This window comes from Panicum hallii, chromosome 1, assembly GCF_002211085.1.
Source record: "Panicum hallii strain FIL2 chromosome 1, PHallii_v3.1, whole genome shotgun sequence".
NCBI lineage: Eukaryota > Viridiplantae > Streptophyta > Magnoliopsida > Poales > Poaceae > Panicum > Panicum hallii.
The window spans coordinates 58160155-58181719 of NC_038042.1; the positions used below are offsets into that span (position 1 = coordinate 58160155).

Below are 21565 nucleotides of genomic sequence, written 5' to 3' on the forward strand. Positions count from 1 at the left end.
CCTTGGACCACAAGTCTCCACACGGCCGGTGCCCGAGTAGTGGCACGCCCACATATGTCTGAAGAAAAAGAAAGGCCATACTATGCATCAGCAGTGCTACTATCTTCCACTGGCTTGGAAAAGGCATCGATCGCATCCTCACCGATCGAGCTTTAGTATCTTGCAAGAATGGGCAAAGATCTATGCAATGCAAGTTTCTTCGGCCACAAGCTTGCCCATGATCCATCGAGTGTCTCTGCTGGAACATGTCGCTGTGCACCTACGCGTGATTAATAATCGCTTTTCATTCTGGTGTAGATTATTTATTAAGCAATATTATACATATAATGGTGAATTGCAGAATTACTAGAGGGGTAATTCGTTCCGGCTGCTGCTAATAATGCGAGCGCTGCGTCGCTCCCGGGATCGGAGTCCAAAGATGGTGTTTCCATATCCTCGCACGTGCGGCGCGGACATGAGCTGCTTGTCTCGCCCCTTGATCGTATCGAGCTCTCCGCTCCCGGCAGCTGCAGCTCGGTGTGGCGGTCTGACGCCTCTGACGGCTGACGTGACGAGTGAACACGCAAGGGAACAAACGCACGAAACGTGCCGGTTTGTTCGCGAGTGTCGTGTCAGCAGGACACGGAGGTGAAGAAGCCGACGTGTCCAACCCAGAAGCAACTTTCGCTGGCCCTGCTTCGCACGCGTGTCCGCCTCCAGAGTCACAACTCGAGCGAAGCTGTCACCGTCGGTGCACCCACTCAGATAGAAAACCGCATGGTACTATGGTGTTCAGTGGAGAAATAGCCGCCCTGTGCTGAGGTGAGGTGAGCACTTACGCCGTGGTCTCGCTGCAACCGACTAAGATCCAACGGATACCAGCCTCACGTTCGTTGGTGAGGTCGCTCTCGTATCTCAGCGTAGCTTGCTCTCATCTTAAAAGCACGTAATAAAGTGTACCATGCCGCTCCTACAAAGTGCATTTATCATGACCTAGTGCCGTGGCATGGAGTATCTTGTGCTATATATCTGCCGACGTTGCTAGCCTTTATTCCCTCTCTTATAATTTCGCATACGATCTTTTGGTCTTCACATGATTTGCTGCAAAGAAAAGGCATGCTATTTTTGCACACATGGCCTCTGTGAAAAAGTATCCACCAAACGATGTTGAAACAGGCTAGACGCTAGAGCTAATTGACCATGCATGCACTTAAACTTTTTCTTTAGCGGATGGGTTGGTTTGCTATGCCTGTGTTTGATTTTCTCTCAACTAACCCGTGGAAATATTTTTTTTAAAAAAACAACCCGTGGAAAATGAAAAATCCATTTTTTAAGTAGCCCCGAGACGGGCGACCCCACCCAAACCGAGGAGAAAAGAAAAAAAAAAGCCGAAACAGCAGGCATAAAAAAAATCTAGCGCCGTGTCCACCACGTGCTTTTCTGCTCTCGGCCCCCTTCCATAAATACCCCCTCGCCCTCCGCTTCCGTCTCTTCGTTCCCCTCTCCAACCTCCGCCTCCTGACCTCCTCGATTCTTCACGCCAGCAGTAATCGCCCGTTAATCCCTTCCAAATCCGCGATATTCCCAAGAATCTTCCCCTCGCAACCCGGCTCTCTCTCCTCCCATTGCGCTCCCTCCCTCCCTCACACTCGGATTCCTGCTCGCTTTCTCCGTCTCCGTCTCCGCCTCGGCCGTCCTCCTCTCCTCCGCCTCGGATTCGACCGCCGCGCCCCCCTCTTATCCTGCTCCTGCCGCCGCCTTTTTCTTCCTTCTTCTCCTGTCCGCCCGGGACTCCCTCCGCAGTTCTTGCGCTTTGCGTCGCGTCGCGTCGAGGAGAGCGTGCCTTTCGTTCCGGATCGTGCGGCGCCCCCGACATGTGCGTGGAGGGAGTGGAGGACGCAGGGAGGCTAGACCAGGACATCGACAAGCACGCCGGTTTCGCGGTGCGTAACCCTCCCTGCTCCGCTCCTCACCCCACTTTTCTAGGACTTCGTTGCTTGCAGTCCTCGTGATCTGTTGCGGGTCTCGCTTGCCGGATTTTCATGCTTTTCTCTGGTTGGCGATTCGCGCGGGTTTCCGTCGGTCGGGGCGGGATCGATCGATTGAGGATACGAAACCAAATTTCGCTGTGGTGCTTGCTTCCGGGTCGTTCTTTTCATGTTGAAATGCTTTCTCTTTTCTTTCGCTTTCTCTGAAAATCCGGAGCCAAGAGTATAGATAGGAGAGGTTTGTTATTTATTGGAGCACCAGTGGAATTAAAGAACTCCTGTGTATTTTAGCAATACTTTTCTCTCACGCGCTAGGTGTGAAAGGGAAGATACTCTGAATTGTTCAACGGGGAGAAGTTTCTAGTACAAATTCAGGTTGCGTAAAAATATTGTCTTTTTGGATGTCCTAGCTTGCGGACGAATTGTTAGTTTCTGCATTGCGCTGTTCCCCTTGTACTTTTGATTCTGTGACGAATTTATGATGCGTATGAGATGTGCGTGCCTGCAAGATTATCAATTTGACCGAGCAGAAATATTCAGATTCAGTACTCCAAAATTCACACTGTAGTGCTTAACTTGATTTACCTCAGATCAAAGTCAAGTGCCAAAAAAAGAGTGACTTTGATGCTATTACTGATTAATTACCGATAATCCACCATCTAGTATGTTGTTTAGAATGTACAAGTAGAATAATCAGTACTGGCGAAGTTCGGTTAGTACTTTACTTCTTCGACAATTGAGGTCAAGAAAAAAAAATGGGGTTAAAGGGTCATGTTGTTCACTCGCCTGATTGGGCACTTTGTGGACAACTCTTTAGTGATCCATGTTCTTTATAGCTCTCAAGTACATAATGCCATCTGATGACCCGTGGTACCTATTGACCTTAATGGGGTAGCTTTGTCTCTTTACTTGGTAGTGATGTTGCAAACAGGAAGTGGACTATGGAGTGGTGCCCAAGAATTTACACCTGTGGGCTTTGCATGGCTCTACTAATTAGCTCAACTGTGTGGAACTACCGGAGCATCTGCTGTCCTATCATATTGTCACAGGCTCACAGCTGTTTGCTCCTTTGTCAAGTTTATATGATGCTATTATACTTTTGTTTGAAAGACAGACAGGCTGCCAAGTAGTACTTACGTGCATTCTTGGGTATTTTGTTTATGATTGCCCTCTCTAGAAATGGTTACTTGAAGCCTTTCTGTCCAATAACGATCTGCCTTCTGTTACTAACTTCACACAATTGGACTTCCGTTCCTGTCCCTTTCAACTAGCTGTATTCCTACTTACTATAAGTATTGTGCTTTCTTTGTGATGGTAACAAGTATCTCTAGGGAATTCCAGTTGTTGGCCAGGGGGGCGTTCAGGGGTAGAATTTTTATTTCATTTGCCTTGGAATTAGCCTATTTGTTTTCTTGGTTTCTATATCGAATCTTATGTAGTTTTTTATTATTTGTTTTTCTGTCACTGTGTTCTAACCCTTTTTTGGGATGATGCGCAGATGGAGAGAGTTTGTGAGAACACAGTGTCTGTTGATTTCAGGCAGAACTTTGTCCCGTTCATCCGGTCAGGGGAGTGGTCTGATATCGGTGGTCGTGATTACATGGAAGATGCCCATGTGTGCATCTCTGACCTGGCAAAGAATTTTGGCTATAATGCAGCGGATGATGAAGTAATTTCCTTCTATGGGGTAATTACCTATTCATTCTTATATTCCATTCCTACCTCAACAAGGAAATTATATGGCTTTGAGTTATTCTGAAGCAATCTTCCTTTTGTAAATTTTAACGAACTCTTGCTAAAATGTGCCTGCAGCATAGCGAAAATTTCGGTTACTGTTTGCGCTAACCCCTTCTAGCAGTACCATTAGAGAGTTGCTTCCCCAATGTTTCATAATTGCAGGAATCATGAAATATACTTTGTTTCTGTTCTCTGACTTACTTTAACTCCTATTCACAGGTCTTTGATGGACATGGTGGCAAAGATGCAGCCCATTATGTCCGTGATAACTTGCCACGGATCATTGTGGAAGATGCTGATTTTCCTCTTGAGCTTGAAAAGGTAGTCAGGAGGTCATTTGTGCAAACTGATAGTAAGTTTGCAGAGACATTTTCTCATCACAAGGGACTTTCTTCTGGAACTACAGCACTTACAGCAATGATTTTTGGAAGGTATTGCTTCACATCCAACTCTAACTCTCTGGTTATGGTGTTATCCACTAAACCATATGATCTTAGCTGCAAAGTCTGATAAAAAAATTAAAGCATATGGTAGAGATTCAGTTCACCATAGGTTTCTACCAGGTTCGGTGCATGAATATCTGGGATTATTGGAGTTGTCTTCCTGTCAAAGACACTCGAAAGGCATAAAAGTTTTTCATCAATGGTTGAACCTTAGGTCATCAAATCTGAAAATTTTCTCCTATGCTAGTATTTTAACCTCAATCTTAGCTATGCACGATGTTGCAAGTTCCAGCTTTGCTGTGAGCTAGAGTGGACAGAACTGGTCTTCCTTAAAATTATTTCTTTTTAAGTTATTGCCAATGCTTATTGCTAGCATATCTTGTGCAGGTCGCTTCTGGTGGCTAATGCTGGTGACTGCCGAGCGGTCCTTTCCCGGCGTGGCACTGCCATTGAAATGTCCAAGGACCACAGGCCATGCTGCATCAATGAAAGAAAGCGTGTAGAATCACTTGGTGGCTATGTTGATGATGGTTATTTGAATGGTCAGCTGGCAGTCACTAGAGCACTAGGTGACTGGCATCTCGACGGCATGAAAGAGATGGGTGAACCTGGAGGACCCTTGAGCGCTGAGCCAGAGCTGAAAATGATCACATTGACGAAGGACGATGAGTTCTTGATAATAGGCAGTGATGGCATCTGGGACTTCTTCTCAAACCAAAATGCTGTGGATTTCGCACGACGGAAGCTCCAAGACCACAATGACTTGAGGCTGTGCTGCAGGGAGATCGTCGATGAGGCAATAAGGCGGGGAGCCAGCGACAATCTTACAGCAGTGATGGTTTCGTTCCACCAGGAGGCCCCTCCCCAGACCAGAGTGAACAGGACCGGCAGGGTTGCACGTAGCATTTCAGCTGAAGGGCTTCACAACCTCAGAGTGCTCCTGGAAGGCCAGTGACGGCGCCATTGCCGCCAGTCCTGATATTGCGCTACATTGTTGAGTGTTAATTGTAAGTAGCGATTTTCGGTATCTTGGTGCTGTTCAGCAACTGTCTGTCGACATGCCAGAGTGACTATTCTTGTCTGAGAATAAACCAACGAATCTGAGATCTCACTGGCTGATTGTGAGGCACTGTAAATAATAAAAGTTCGAGCTAGGTAAGGACGAGTTAGCAGTGTGCATCCAGGGGGCTTTCATGGCTCGTTATGCGATGTTTTCCCCTGATCTTTTGTAAATAAAACCTTGCTGGGAGTATCAATGTAATCGAAGTAATGTTCTCTCACGCAATGCGTGCGCCCCCAATATGCTGTTCATGTTACTGGTGGCAAATTTTGTTATAGCTCAGGTAAATTTTGTCGGTAGTATAAGTTTGTCAAACAGACGCTTCTCGAACTGAAAAATTCCATTGTGAAATAATGGCCATTCTTAATCAAGGATTTGCGATGCTGTCCCTGTGCTGATAGCAACTGAACCAAGTAACCTGAACAAGATCTGACAGGGGGAGCTGGACAAGATTTGATTGATTTCACATGGCACCGTCCGGTAGGCCAAAGCAAACCATCGAAATCAATCGGTTACCGATGCCACAGCTACTCTTCATGAATCATGATGACTGTTCGATTTGAGTTCAGATCCGACAGGCTAACGGTGCCTCCGATCCTGCTCATGTTCTGTTCCTGCGCGTGATTGTGAACGTCGTGAGCCCGGTCAACCGAGATCGCTGCCCGTGCGCCGACACACCTTTTGATGCCAGCTTTGCAACTACTAATCTTCAATAGATCTTCTCTCGATCTACACCCTAACCTAGCGTTAGCTCCTAACGTCCTCTCCCTGACACCTATCCCCAAACTGCTGCACTCGCTTTACCGGCGACAAGGTTCCCTGACCCAGGTCAATGCTTCCCTCCTGCTCATGCTCTCCACCTGCAGGCTGCAGCAGACAACATCCCCTCCCCCTCGAGACATTTGCTGTCTGGCCACGCCACGCACATTCAGAATTCAGAAACAGCTAGCCGCTCCGTCCAGACGAGCCAGCCAGGCTTACCGGGCGCGCGCTCTCGTCTCTTCTCCCCTCCCCGTGCAAGCTTTTCTCAAGGAACACGCGAACAAATACGCAGCCCCTGCCGATGAGCCGCGAGACAGGCGCGCAACTTTCCAGGGGATGGTGAGACCGGACAGAGAACCGCTGGAAGCTCAGTGCTTGCAGGTTCTGCATCAGTGTACCTAATCCAGGGACCAGCGGCCTAAACACGGCCCAAATTTCGTGCGGGCGGCCTTCCGTAAAGGGCGACAGGGGTGGCATAAACTAAGTTAGCGCCTCGCATGGATGCGTGAGTTGACGACACTGGTACAGACAGTACAGCTTTCTTTTCTAAGCTGTAGGTCTGGACAGCCCACTCCTGAATCCTGATAGACATGAGTACAGCAATCACTGGGATGGGGCCATGGCGGTGTTCTGGAGGGAGGGAGGTGTATAAGTAGGGCATGTCGTAGGTCAGATGGGTTCAGTTCAGTTCAAACCACTTTGCCTGTTCCTAGCTTCTGCGTTCCAACTTCCAACTGAGGCACTGAGCTGAGGAGTAAAGCGACCAGCACCTGGTCTCTGAAGTACTCTCTCTACCGCACAAAGATGAAGACTTCCGTGCCATTGGCTGCCGCCGCCTTCTTGCTTCTGTTGCTGACGACCATGGAGGCTGAAGCCATCAGGTTGGATGCAGAGATCCGTGCCGCGGTCAACCAGCAGCAGCAAGTTGCCTATGTAAGTGATCCTGATTCTTCAGTGCCTGAATCTGTTCGTGCATTGGTCGTTTGGAACGGATGCTGACGTGCTTGCATTCCTGTGACTTATCAGAAACCAGGCGAGAACTTGGCGCAAAAGGACGCTCCCGTTAAAAGCTCAGTAGGCGAGAGCGAGACGAAGAGAAGCATCGCTGGACAGGAGCAGGTCAGGGCAACGGCGCACAAGCTACCTGAGTTCCACGAAGACTACTACGGCGCCAGTGTCCATGAACCTAGGCACCACTGAGCGATGCAGTCTTGGCCCCCTGGCTGCTCGATCAGTTTGTTTGTTCCCTTTGTGCAAAGAGGAATTAGGATAGGTACTAGATTAGTCAGCAGCCGTAGCAGGCTGCCAATAGTTACCTTATTCTGAGCTTGGTTAGCGAGCGATAATCTTTTTTTTCTTCTTCTTCTCATCTCTTGAAGGGAAATGTAACAGTTTTGATGCGCTAACGCTTGGCAAAGCCAAAGAAAACTCAAGATGCTGTCAGTGCTAGCTTGTCCACACTGTCATGTTACTGCAGCAGGGAACATTGGATGTGATAACTTTCAGTAAACCCAGAGAAAGTTTCAGAGTTTCAGTAAGGCCCCGTTTAGATTGCAAGTTTTTATAACTTTTGGAACTTTTTGATACTGTAGCACTTTCGTTTGTATTTGACAAATTTTATCTAATTATGGACTAACTAGGCTTAAAAGATTCGTCTCGTGATGTACAATTAAACTGTGCAATTAGTTATTTTTTTTACATACATTTACTGCTCCATGCATGTGTCCCAAAATTGATGTGATGGAGAGAGAGTGTAAAAATTTAAAATTTGGAAGCGATCTAAACAAGGCCTAACTTCTGTAAGGGGGCAGGGACTCGTTCATTCTGTCAGTTAGCACGCACGCAGCAACTGGTTGAGCAGAACAGATAGCCGCACGGACTCTTCCTTCCTGACACATGCTTTCCAGGCCGAAATGTTCTTTGTGGCCTGCTGGCTGCTGCCCTCAACTCAAGCCAAGGAGAGTGAAGTGGTGACCTGTGATCGTCGGCAATTGTAAATTGCTGCCGCTACCGACGCGCACTCTGCTGGTATGCGGGCAAGCGACGTCGCTATGCCTGTGTGTGTGCCAGTAGGCGACGACACCAACTCCACACACTCGGAGCCGTGGTTTGAGGCCGGCCGCCGCGCAAGTGTGCTCGCCACCGCCGGATAAGCTGCAGTGTTCTTCGCCGGGGATGTCCTTTCTGTCCGGGCCCTCCCGGACTAGAGTATATATTCGCCTGGTTCCGTCACATGCCTAATTATATCTATCAGCTGATGATTGGGGGGGGGGGGGGGGGCAAAAGTGCCGTAGAGGATGTGGTGCATGACGTTCCCTTCTCAAAAGGGAGAGAAAACGAAGGTTAGAGAAAGAATTGTGTGTGGTGCATGGGTAGGCATGACTTGGCTGAGTTAGGGTTGTTGCTAGCAGAGCAAAAATTTAGTGAACAAATAGGCGTTGTACAATGCGAGTACCAATCGGGATTTTCGTGAATAATATATGGACAATCAATCACTACGGCGACAATGCTAGTATTGATTGTGCTTATTTTTATGGTAAAAAGTGAATGCAGCCCACGGCCCAGTCTTGTGCCGAGGCGGTTTCGGCGCGGCCTTGTGGGTTGTGTTGGGTAGGAGAAGTTTTTCTCATAGGATGCCGTCGTCACGCACGGGCTGGGCTGGTTGTGGGTTGGGCCTGTTCCGCAGGAGGCCTCGGCCCCTGTTTCCACCACGCTGCGCGGCCCCAACCACCCTGAGGTGGGCGGGTTTTCGGCCTGCTCGGATGTGGTGTGGGTTGGGCTGTCTCAAAGGCCGCGCGCCACACGTGGCCGCACATTACCAACCCAAGTGGCCGGAGTCCCGATCGGCGGCCCGGTCGCCGTCGTCGGCAGGGAGGAGACAAGCTCGCCTGCTTGTCCGCCTCGTCCTCTCCCGATTCGTTCCGGCGGTCGCTCTGCTTCCTTGTATCGTCGTCCGCCACATCTCTCCTCTCCCACGACGTCGATAACTCGATACAGTCCAGTAGACACGTGGTGCGCCTGCGCACGGGATGAGGAACGCAGGCAGGATCGCGACGGCCCCGCGTCCCTGTCCGACACGTTGTGCCCAGCCCAGCAAATAAGTCCAGACGCCGACGGAGCAAAAGAGGCAAAACCCTACCGGCGGCCTGCGGTCCTATACTAAGCAAGAAAAGCTGTTACAGGAGCAGCGGAGAACCACACATGGCGCTGTTCCTCCTCGCTGCCTGCCCAACTTCCCATTGCCATTGGCATTGAAGTTGCCAACCCAGCGCGTCCTCAACAGCTAGTATACTACTGCTGAGAGGAATAAAGAACTACTCCTACGCGGCACCACGTGGGCAACACGCATAGTAGATTGCAGTCGTTGGTTTCGGCTCGTCTGGGCTACAGCACAGCTGTGGCGGAATGTTCGGGGCGGACCACGGACGTGGCTGCACGTGGTGCGCTCCGCTGAACCCAAGAAGCTAGACCCGTGCTCCTCCTGGCTTCTGTACTGTACGTGACGTGAACAGAAGGACGCCAAAAGTCGGCGCGTACTTGAACAGAACGACGGCGACTTTCGCGAGTCCAGCAGCCGCCGCAACGCACGGCCGGAGCCGCTCGCTCGATTTCCCCTCGCCGTTGAGGCTACCGGTCACCCATGACCCATGTATGTACCCAGACCAGCCGGGGACACAACTACACGATCAAGGATGATGATGGATAAAACAATGACGGACAACGTGGCAAATTATGGGGCTCCTTCCTTCGCTGCGAAGAGTTCCCAGCTCGTGTCGGTGCATGATTGCAGGAGCTGGAGGGAATAAAGAACAGGAAACGAGGTTGTCGTCTGCGTACCTCAGTGCTCGTAGGAAATTCGCGAGTCCATACCATAACACCGGGCGGCCGGTGATACGCGGCAGCAACACAAATTGGTTGGAGATTAGCCTCGAGGAAAGAAAGCAGCCAGCGTCGAGCACTGTGATTGATTCTTTAATCTTCAGTGCATTAAGCAAGCACTGGCACAAGAATATTCGTGGCAAGTGGCGACTAGGCCTCGTTTAGATCGCAAGTTTGTATAACATTTGGAACTTTTTGCTACTGTAGCGTTTCCGTTTGTATTTGACAAATTTTATCTAATCATGGTCTAACTAGGCTTAAAAGATTTGTCTCGTGATGTACAATTAAACTGTGCAATTAGTTATTTTTTTACATACATTTACTGCTCCATGCATGTATCCCAAAATTGATGTGATGGAGAGAGAGTGTAAAAATTATAACATTTGCAATGCATCTAAACGGGGCCCTAGTCGTTGATAGTGGTGGGTGCCACCGCGACCGACGCCGGGAAGAGGCCGAGCGGGGAGACGCGACGGCGACGCGGCTCGCGGGCGCCGGCGCCGGGGCCAGCAACGTCCCCTGCCGCCAGCTCTCTGACCCCCTCGCGATCGAAAGCAAGGTCGATTCGCGCGTCCTAATTATTCTTTTCTAGTGCGTCTTTAAGGAGTAAAGACAGCTTAATGGTAAGGCATCACATCAAATAATCACATTTCTAACTATGGATGGAAATCATTGCACTCCTGCCCGTTCTGCTCTTGTGAGATGTGAATGCTAGAACACAATCCTGAAACCCCACACGCCGGTTAGTACCCCATTTGGTAGAGGGTAGGGCAGTAATTTACGGACAGCAGTTAACAGTTCTCCCTCTCCCTGGGCAGTTTGGGGAGAACACGCGCTGACAGCGAGCACTAACCAACACAAATGCCCCCGCGGCGCCCCAGATCCCTGTCCCTGTCGTGGCACCAAATCCCACTAGTTCTTTTGACACCTCTAATCCCAAAAGGGAGGCGAAAATCCGGTTAACCCCAGTGCATTCCCCGGAGGCGACGAACAGCCGGGGCAGGGGCCGAGAGAGAGAGAGAGAGAGAGAGAGAGAGAGAGAGAGGAGGAGGAGGCGGAGGGACGAACGAAAGCTGAAAAGAATCCATCTTTGCGACCCCCATCTCTTTCGTGCTCCTACCCCCCTCTTCCGCCTGAAGCTTTCCTCCGTTCTCATCTTCTCGGGGTGGGGGGCGACAGGTGGTGCGATCTTGTTGGGTTCACGGGGGGAGAGGGGGCGCCGGAGAGGTGCGCCGCCATGGCATTGCCCGTTCCCTTCGTCCGCCTCTCACTGCTGCTGCTCGTCGCCCTGCCATTCTGCGCGGCGCATCCCGGTTCGGACTTCCATGCTCCTCGCGAGTTCAAGAGGCCCGCGCTCCACTCAGGTTCTTGTCCCTCCCCATCTCGCGTGGCTTGTTTTTACTTTTACCTGGTTTGTTTCAGACAAAAATTCTTGTTTGTTCTTTTCGATTCAGTAAGATTTTTGCGCTGATTTCGTTACATCAGTATGCCTCTTGTTTCAACAATTCTTAAAAAACATTAAATCTTTTGTTTAGTACTGTATGATGCAATAAGGTCGAATTCTTCATGTGGAGCGGCCCCTAGAATTTTCTAGTGTGCTGTGGTCCTCAGGTTTTTGTTCGTCTGTTTCTTGTCCTTTTCTTTTGCTCCTTAGGGTTTTTTCTCCAAAAGAATCCTATGTTCGACACTACCAAATTTTGGTTCTCGGTTATGTGCGCTGTTGTCTATCAAGTCTGTGCCCATCTCTTTAACATAAAGATGATATCTTGCTTATGTAAATTACTTAAAACCTTTTTTTTATTGTCGTGCCACTGCATCGCTTATTTCACTCTTAGTTTTGCCTATAGCAAATCGCTTTTTTTTCTATGGACACCTCGGTTTCAACTTATACTGTTTCAAATTTAGTCCTGTGTCACTCAATGTGGTGCCTCCATTTTCCCCTTATACTGCATCTGTAGTTCCTTCAATTTTGCACCGCTGTGTTGCTTTTAGTACTAAGTGTTTTAATGTCTGTAAGAGATTTTCGTAGCCATTTCTCGTTTAAATTTACTATAATTGAGCTCTTACTTACCAGCAGACATCTAGCCTTTACATATCAGAATTTTAATTTAAAGAGAACATGAGGATATGGCTGTGTTCAAGTTAGCCTCTTGATCAGTGCCTTACTGATTCTGCAGAAAATGTTGTAAACAGACTAGCGAAAACATAGTTATAGTTGTATTAAACCACCAGTATAAAATGCCTATTTTCTTGTATTCTCCGGTTGAAAGATTGATTTTTTGGTTGCTGGTGATTGTCTGTGTGTGACAAGGAGTTCTAACTGTCAAAGCAGATGGATTTGGCTTGGTGGCAAGGAGATCAATTGCTGAAGCTCCTGCTGACATAAACATCACTACGAATAGCTCCTTTGTCTTGGCGGCAGATAGGACGTACCGCAGGGACCCCTTGAATGGTTTCAGGAAATATCCAGGTGGCTGGAATATCAGTGAAGTGCACTATTTTGCTGTAAGTCTTTTGTTTCTAAAGTTGCATCTCTATCGTCTGCTTACATTTGTTGCTTGCATTATTTGTTATTCGTTGCTCTAATGTTTTTTTTCCTTGGTTTGTAGTCTGTTGGATATACGGCCATTCCCCTGTTTGCAATTGCCCTGGTGTGGTTTGTGCTCTTTTTTCTGGTTATGCTTGGGATTTGCTGCCATCATTGCTGTTGTCCACATCGCAGTTACAAGTATTCTAGAACAGCATATGCCTTGTCATTGATACTTCTAATATTGTTCACTTGTGCTGCAATGTAAGTTCAATTCTTCTATATTGTGGCATTTTCATGGGTCCTTGCATGTATTTTGAGTTGTATATACTGATCAAGTTTCACTCGATGCTACCAGTGCTGGATGTGTTATGTTATATGATGGCCAGGGCAAATTCCACAAAAGCACAACAACTACTCTGAAATTTGTTGTTAGCCAGGCAAATTATACCGTTGACAACCTTAGGAACCTATCTGATAGTTTGTCTGCTGCAAAGAAGGTTGACATTGGGCGATTCTTACTGCCTTCTAATGTGCAAAATCAAATCAACGAAATTCAAGGAAAGTTGGATTCATCAGCTAATGATCTTGCAATTAGAACAACAGATAATGCTGCAAAGATAAAAAAATTGCTAAACCAAGTGTAAGTGTTTTTCACCCCTTATCATTGAGGTATTATCTAAGCGATGCAACTGATAAGAGAATGGATATTGTGCACGTGGTTAACCAATTTTATTTCAGGCGGATGGCTTTAATTGTCATTGCGGCTGTAATGCTTCTTCTGGCTTTTGTTGGCTTCTGTAAGCACTCTCTATTTTTTTCCATACTGGCCAGAAATTGGTTGTAGTTCTGTAAACACATATGCTAACATAAGTAACTCTTTGACTTTATCAGTGTTATCCATCTTTGGGCTGGAATTCCTGGTCTCCGTGTAAGTTGTTGTCTGTGTTTATGATCCTATTTTAACCAACCATGGATATCATTCACTTTTCCCGATATTTTTGCAGCTTGGTTGTTATTGGATGGATACTAGTTACTGGAACATTTATCCTGTGTGGTGTCTTCTTTCTTCTGCACAAGTAAGTATTCAATGTCACAATACCGTATGTTCCAAACCTGCACCGATAGTTAATATGTGCAGGAACAATTAGGTTGATGTGTTGCTATAAGTGTTTTTTTCACTGAGTTGCGGACTTGCAGCCCCAAGTCCAATTAAGTTATCCCTATTTTATACAAACCAACCTGTAGATAACTACCTTATAATAGACAGCCAAGAATATACAAAAGATCGGCGCATTTGGTTTTAGGCTTAGGTCTTTTTAAATTAAAGTCTGATCTTGTTTGGAGCATGCTGGCATGCCAATGATCTAGCACTTGGTTCAAGTGATCAACAGCCCATGTTTCTAGACTGCATGTACAGCCTGGTACCAATTTGTTTGCAATTGCCTATCCAGTGTCATCCTGGACTTGGGCTGCATCCTTGCAACACTCTAGGCCTTGTTGCTTGTTAATCTGCCTCTGATCCAATTTCCCTATTACTTGAAATGTTTACTGTTGTTTTAACCCTACATCTTTCATGCTCTCAACCATCGCTTTCCATATCTCTATGGTTGCTTAGGTATAAGAAAGGGCTTAGTTTGTAAATAAATCGTAGCTACCGTTTTGATTATATGTTACATCGCGTTGCGCTAGGAAGCTTTGTGTCAAATCATGTACAGCACCTTTATCTTTCAGCAAAGTATGTTCTGTTGTAAACATCAATTGTGTGGGAACAAATTATGCATTTTATTTCCAAGTTAATGCTTCTTGCTAGCGAAACTGGTACACGATTGTATATTGACATGTAAGATTTGTCTGTCAGTAATAAAGTTGAAAAACGAAGCTGGGGGTGCTGGAACCTCTGCATATAATTTTCATGGGATTTCAACTTTGGGGGAAACGTCTACCCTCTTAATGGTGACCTTTATGATTAAATAATCAAGTCCCATTTTTTATGTTAACATCTCATCTTCTATGTGAAAACAGTGTCACGTCAGATACCTGTGTTGCAATGGAGGAGTGGGTTGCTCATCCTACCGAACACACTGCCCTGGATGAGATTATCCCTTGCGTTGAACCTGCCACAGCAAATGAGTCCCTGTATAGAAGCAGGCAAGTCACTTTCCAGCTAGTGAATCTGGTGAACCAGGTGATCACCAACGTGTCGAATCAGAACTTTCCTTCTCCTCCTCCGGTAGCAACGCCTTTCTACTACAATCAATCGGGGCCATTGATGCCGCTGCTCTGCAACCCATTCACACCTGATCTGAGTAACCGCACCTGCACCAGAGGAGAGGTTACCTTGGACAATGCAACACAGGTAAAACCAGGTTAATCTTTTTCTCTATTGCGCAGTGTAATCGCAACATTTTGGTGAGCACCGAATAACATTGATTCATGCCCCGGCGGCCTGCATAAACTGCAGGTTTATAGGAGCTTTGAATGCCAGACCACCACCATCTCAGGAGCCGAGATTTGCACCACGGTGGGGCGTGTCACCCCCAGGATCTATGGCCAGATGGCGGCGGGTGTGACCGTGAGCCAGGGGTTGTACCAGTATGGCCCTTTCCTCATTCAGCTGGAGGACTGCACCTTCGTCCGCGACACATTCACGACCATCAACCAGGACTACTGCCCTGGCCTGCAGCAGTACAGCAAGTGGGTGTACATCGGCCTGGTGATGGTCTCGGCGGCGGTGATGCTGTCCCTGATCTTCTGGGTTATCTACGCGAGGGAGCGGCGCCACCGCGTGTACAATAAGCAGTTCATCGCCCAGCACCAGCCGTACCCGGTGGAAGACAAGCCGGCCCCAACCGGCCCACACGCTTGATGACCGTTCCCATGCCTGTGCATACTCCATGCTAGTGGTTTTCGTAATGTAGATCGCCGTACCCTTTGCTTGCTGGTTGCTTGCTGATTTTCGTAGCCGAGGTTTATGTGCATTTTCGTACTGACGGTAGCTGGATTTGTCATGTGGCTCGAATTTGACAGCCTTCGACTGTCCGTGTTTCAGTTTGTGTTGGGATTGGTCATTGTTGTTGTACTGTACATACAGTCATGATCTGGAAGAACTGCGTGGTCATCGGCTTGCTTCTCTTTCCTGCATGTGTATTGCCAGCATTGCTGTTGCTGTCATGCCGTGGCATTTCCAATTATCCATTCGTTTGGTTCTAGGCTTCTAGCTGAGTTTCTCATTGCCGCACGATGTTGGGACTGTCAAGCGGTCAGGCCGTCGATGACTGACCCACCGTTGCACCGGCCACCGTTCCTATTATCCAATTCTTATTCGAGCGTGCTACAGGAACCTGCTACGTCGCTTAAGCCTCTCAACTTCCCCTCCGGACGCCGTTAAAGCGCCGGCGGCGAGCAAGGGTTGAGGACTGGCGGTGGGCCAGAGGGTCACGATTCCAGGAAAGGCCTCATGATGAGATGGGCCGTATGGGCCGGCAAGAAAACGATGGCATACATGCGTTGCCTGCTCGTACGCGGCCCATCGAAGTTCCATGCCATAATATCTCGCGCGATGGGTGCGACTGCGATTCCCCCTCCGCCGGGGCTATTGCAGTCACATATGTAACTAAAATCTAATTTATTAAATAAGTTTTTCTCACTTGTGCTGATCCATGTGGCGCTGCTCCTCCGGCTCTTCTTATTTTCTTCCTCCCGACGCGCCCTCTCATCCACAGTCCCAACTGGCGGCCGCCGCCGCCGCACCGCTCGGCTTTGAGCTTGGCCTCCTTCTTTATACCGCAGCCGGCCACCACCCACCGGGATTTCAGCCCCGCCTAACCGGTGACCCCTCCCCCTGACCTTCCCTCTGTAGCCGCCGGCCGCTCCCCTACCTTCCCTCCCTCGCCAGCAGCCGCTTCTCCGAAATCCTAACCCCGGCAGCCCAGGCGGTGGGCCGTTCCTGAGCCTTCTGTGATGGGTTGAATCACAGTCACATGTGTGATTGCTAACATTTGCGGTTCCCCCCAAATCGAGAACGGGCGGCAAACCGGCGGCCAAGGATTGGCAAGCTTGCCGGCAGACCGCAAACCAATGCTAGAAAAGTCTACGGGGTTGTTTGGTTTCCTACTTGCCACGGTTTGCCACACCTAAAATTGGGTAGTTTTGACCAACTTAGGTACCTGTTTGGTGTGCAGCTACAGTTGTGGTAAAATTCTTCTGTTGTTATTTTAGTCCCACTTGTCAATGATTTGTAAAATTGTGGTAAGAGTCTCTTAGGCATGGCAAAGTATGGCGAAAAATTTAAGCGACTAATTTTAGACAAGTGTGGTAAGAAAAATTATGGCAACTTACGGTGTGTTGGTCGTGAAACCAAACAGCCCCTGCGATACTCCGATTTGATCCCCTTCCAACAGTCTCCAGCGCCAGAGTCAACTCGCCACCCAGTGGGGATAGGATGGAGTAGGTTCACTGCACCTGCACGTCTCAACTTGCCCTGGTTGGTAGCCGCCGCGAGCGACACTAGCTCGTGCCTGGAGGCTGGAGCATGTGCCGCATCCCGCAGCGAGAACCGCAGCTTCCCGGCGGCCGCGGCATCCGTACCATTGCCAAGTGCTAATGCTGTGCCTGTGCCAGAGTCAACTGGTAATCACACACGATTAATGACCGGTTCCAATTGCATTGCTTGCACAGAGGGCAGCGCAGACCTGCAGGAGAAGGACAAGGGGGCGAGTACTTTCTGCGTTGACTGAATCTTTCTTCTCGGCAGCCAGTCCTGACTTGTGACTGGCGCCTTGCCCGTCGTCCAGGACTCCAGGGCTCCAGGCTTGTTGCACATCTGCACATGTCCGCGTCGTGGTGACTAGGCGCACAGGGCAATGCTGAGCTGATCCGAGTCAGATCCATAGCGCGGAGGCAGCAGGGATCCCCAGCCTCCCAGGGCACAGGGCAGGGCTCCTCTCCTATCGAGACAAAAAGGCACGGCCAATGGCGACCTGACCTGGACTTGCTTTGCGTCTGATGTGTCTCTGATAATGCAAGTTCTGTGTTGCCACGATCCCGACTGACCAGGGCGTATTGAAAGTTTTCAGCAACTTTTGCCTTTTCCCGTTCGCAAAGTGCAGTGTGGTGGTTTCATTCACGAACAGCTGTGCAGAGTTGTATGATTTATCTGTTCGCTCTTCGTCTTCAACGTGCCGGTCGTACCCGTTTAAATTCCATCGGCGTCTCGATGGGTCGGCAACGGCAACCGCTGTGAATGAATGCGTTTCTGGAGCTGCGCCTGTCGTGGGGTCTGGAGTCGCCGTCGCCAGATGCCCGTCAGAGTTCAGAGGTCGGGACGGCATTCTCTTCTCCCGTTCATGTCAGCAGCAGAGAAACGCGCACAAGGTGTCACCGGCACTACGGGACTCACCCACAGCTGCAAGCCTGCATTCATACGGTAGCACAGATCAATGTCCCGGATATTTCACCGCAGATCTCGCGAGACCCATGGCGCTGTGGAAGAATGATTCATGGACGGCATGGAGGTCAGCTCACGGGGATGCAGGAGCCGTGCACTGCTCGGGCTCCAGAGTTCAGAGCTGCCATCTCTCCTCATCACCGCCGTGTCACTGGCTGCTGACTGTCGCCGGTCTGGCAAGATCCTGTCAGCTCGCTTCTGCATTGAACACATGATGCAGATGCTGAGATGCTCGATCTCGGTCTCTTTTCTACAGGAGGGATGCACTGTATCCTGACCAGTTAAAATGCTGGGGTTTTCCTTTATTATTTTATTTTTCGAAAGGCTAAAAAATGCTGGAGTTTCTGTCTCTCTTTCACGGGCTCCACTGAAAAAGCAACGGCTTTAATCGCCAGTTCAGAGTTAGGCACTCGATCGAATCAATCTAATATCCGGGCTTGGTACAGTTCATGCACATGCAGGTAAAGGTAATGCGAAAGGCAGCAGCAGGATGGAAATGGTTAGAGCAAAGCAGGATTGAAGTATCTGAACCGCTTTTGAGCTGATGTTACTTCTCATGATGAACGACTACAAACCGTGTGAAATCTCAACGAGCGGGAGCAGATAGATACCCCAGCCGTGTCGGCAGCTTTCTGAAAAAATCTGGCTTCGATTAGCATTTCTAAAAGCTGAGTGTTGAATCTCATCACCGATATGTCGCAGTACATGGTGAATTCCTATCGGCCTTTGCTTGATTGCACGTAGGGCAGCAGGTAGCAACAGTGGCGGAGCGTGAACATCTTTGAAGAGGGGATCAATCAGAACAATGCGTAAGGAATGTGAGCTGATTACAAGAATTTTTTTACGAAGAGACTAGTAATTACAAGTAGTATATTTTCACAGAGAGGAAGACCAGCGTCCAGTATAGCCTCCACGAGGCTCAGCCGGTGGGTAGCAAGTAATCCATTCAAGATAATTTGCTCTGCAGGATGTTTACCCCCATTTCTTCTTTGGATTGCTCGTCTCGTTTATGAATAATTTAAGATATCTAGGTATACAGCTTGGATTGCGTAAACTGCAACACTGGCACAGAGACTACAAAGATAATATCTTTGTCTAGAGTTCTTCAGATAGCGATTCATGTTACAGAAAATAGAAAGTGGCCCTTGGAGGCCAAACGGGTTATCTCTGATGTATCTAAAGGCTTTTGAGCAATTTGACTTATTCTTCCTTCCCTTATAAATATCCCTCTCAGTTAAGGAGAAAAGAATCCGAGCGCGTGGTTTCAAACCTGCGAGAAAGCTACTGAGCATTCTGCAGCATTAGACTCTGTTTGGATCCAAGTGCTAATTGGTGAAAATGCTAAACTTTAGCACTAGCTTATCTAAACGGAAGTGCTAATCGAGTGAGCTAAATTTTAGACAAGATTTAAAAATTTTAGCATGTGCATTAATGCTAATATGTGCTAATGTATGAGTGCTAATATGTGCTAAAATTTAGCACTCAATTTTAGCTCCTCCGAATAGATCCCATGCCATGTTTACGAAAGATCGATTGTTTTGCAAAATTATTGCCATCTTTCAGAAACAATCGAGATCGACCAGACACCCGAAAAGGACGATGCAGGTGGTTCCCCTGTCAGTGACAGCATAAACCATCATGTAAAAATGATCTTATCATACAAGTAGTAGTAAATTTCTGTCAGCTTTTGCTTCTGTTTGGCCATCAGGTTGAAGCTGGCTTGATCGATCTGGGAAACAAACTGGCACAGAAGATCCCTGCAAGTAATTTTCCCATAGCTGTGCCTGGAGAAAATGTCAAGGAAGTTGTTAGCGTCACCGTCCACTGATGCTTGGCTGCTTCCTCCAGGCTAAGATGTTAGATGTTACCATCAGGTTAATTTGGCTTCACCTGGAAGCGTGGCTTGGCCGGCTCAGCTAAGCAGCAAAGTCTCTGGAAAGCGATTAGCTGGCCATTAGGACCACCAATATGGTGGCCATGTATATCGGCCATGTCATCATTATCACCTTGGTTTCGGATACTTTTTCAGGAGAAAAAAAAAGAGAGGAAAAAACATTGTTTTGGATAAGCCTTTGGAAGTGACATATGCAATCAAGCTGTTGTCTATATGAAAGGTACTACCAGTACTACACCACCTTCAGCAGTGGACAATTGAGAGGAAAACAGTTTGGTTTAGGTTGTTCAAGTTGAGGATGAAATATGGTGACCTAACAAATGGCATGCAACACTAGTGTAATATTCTCCCTTGTCAAGATGGTTAACTAGGTTGGTATGGTTTGATGCAAATGTAAATTCGATCGACGTAGCAGCTACCGTGTGAAGAAACAAGTATGTGTCAGGTGCCATTTCTATTGTTCAAGAAATCCTTGTGATTTAGCTAGGTCAAACCAAGCAAGCAGGTGAGACGGCTGGTTGATGATCCAGTCATCCTTATCATGCTTCAAGAGAAATTTGACTTGCGACTATTCGATTAATGAGTATCTCTCCCTCCATTAAGCTAGACATTATAGTACCGGTACTAAGTAAACCACATGTCATTGTCATGGAATTGTGTTCTGAGTTCTGTCGTTAAGTCTTGGAGATTATAGTTAACCTCTACTAGTATTTAAACGAATCAAACCCGCGGAATTGTGCTCTGCACTCCACCTACTCGTCAAGGCGCCTAATAAACAAGCTTATGTTGACAGAAAAAAAAGGAAATATATTCCGAGAATTACGTGTCGAGAATATCAAATTAAGCAGGATGAACAGTAGAGGCAGGTGCGTGAGGATAAGCCGTCAATTAAGTTATTATTCCTAACAATAAAATTAGAGCTACTACTAGCTATTTGATGCATTTCAAGACGATGGAATAGTGGAGTTTGTTCGATGATTCCTCACATGGCACGTGTGTGCCTTCTCTGGGATGCACGATGGCGACGACACGACGCAATCATCGCGTATTTTATTTCGCGGGAGCAGGACGATCAGAAGATGAGGGACTCCACGTAATGGTGAGCGTGCACTGGCGCAAACCACCAAATGGTTAGGCGCACGACGCCCCCAGCTCCTACACGAAAGGAAGCCGTTCTGAGTCACGGCCGATGCAGCCGCCCACGGCAAGCCACCCAAACGGAAAGAAAAATGTCGGCGTCGCAACTATGGATGGCAAGCCCACATGCTTGCATCCCAGCAAGTCACTTATGCCGCTCCACTGATGAAGAAAGGAAGGCAAGAGCAATTTGCAAATAGTTTTTTGCCCCCAGTTTTGGTACATAATCATCAGATCATGTCGCTTTCGGAAAAAGAGGAGACGGTGCTTACTGACAGGAAAGAACAGCTACGGGAAAGAAAGAAACATTCAGAGACGAAAAATAAATGGAAAGAATCATGTCAAGAACTTTTCAGTTCCGGTTCCACTACGTGCTGATGATTCGATCGCACATCAGCGCACATACTCTGCCATCTTTTGTTCTAATAGTTTAATGCTCCATTTCAGATTAAAGTGTTGTTCCGATCTCGCAACGACACGCTTAAGTTTCAGTAAGTTAACGGGCGGCGAAACCGATTCGCACGTCGGCGTTCCGTGCCCGGCCGTGCTCGCGGTCACGGAGCAGAGACGGAGGCGAAGTTGCGCGCGAAATTTAACTGAACTGGCCCTACCTTTACCATCCTGCCCCCGCGGTTAACAAGTTTCCTTGACACGCACTAGACGACCGTCTAGACCGCCGAGCACAAAGCAGCCACAGCCCACATGGTTGA

General features: G+C 48.1%; 3 protein-coding genes across 3 annotated transcripts; all 3 read left to right on the top strand.

Moving 5' to 3' along the window:
• Positions 1-1457: 1457 nt before the first annotated feature.
• Positions 1458-5444, top strand: LOC112893937 (probable protein phosphatase 2C 27). The gene is made up of 4 exons (XM_025961474.1): positions 1458-1922; positions 3466-3654; positions 3924-4135; positions 4535-5444. The coding sequence occupies exons 1-4, from the start codon at positions 1854-1856 to the stop codon at positions 5100-5102; spliced, it is 1038 nt and encodes a 345-aa protein (XP_025817259.1). The 5' UTR covers positions 1458-1853; the 3' UTR covers positions 5103-5444.
• Positions 5445-6672: 1228 nt separating this feature from the next.
• Positions 6673-7402, top strand: LOC112878922. Its single transcript, XM_025943193.1, has 2 exons — positions 6673-6902; positions 6996-7402. The coding sequence occupies exons 1-2, from the start codon at positions 6774-6776 to the stop codon at positions 7167-7169; spliced, it is 303 nt and encodes a 100-aa protein (XP_025798978.1). The 5' UTR covers positions 6673-6773; the 3' UTR covers positions 7170-7402.
• Positions 7403-10772: 3370 nt separating this feature from the next.
• Positions 10773-15549, top strand: LOC112899896. The gene is made up of 9 exons (XM_025968551.1): positions 10773-11212; positions 12181-12353; positions 12458-12639; positions 12734-13018; positions 13117-13175; positions 13270-13306; positions 13383-13454; positions 14401-14734; positions 14840-15549. The coding sequence occupies exons 1-9, from the start codon at positions 11086-11088 to the stop codon at positions 15242-15244; spliced, it is 1674 nt and encodes a 557-aa protein (XP_025824336.1). The 5' UTR covers positions 10773-11085; the 3' UTR covers positions 15245-15549.
• Positions 15550-21565: the final 6016 nt, after the last annotated feature.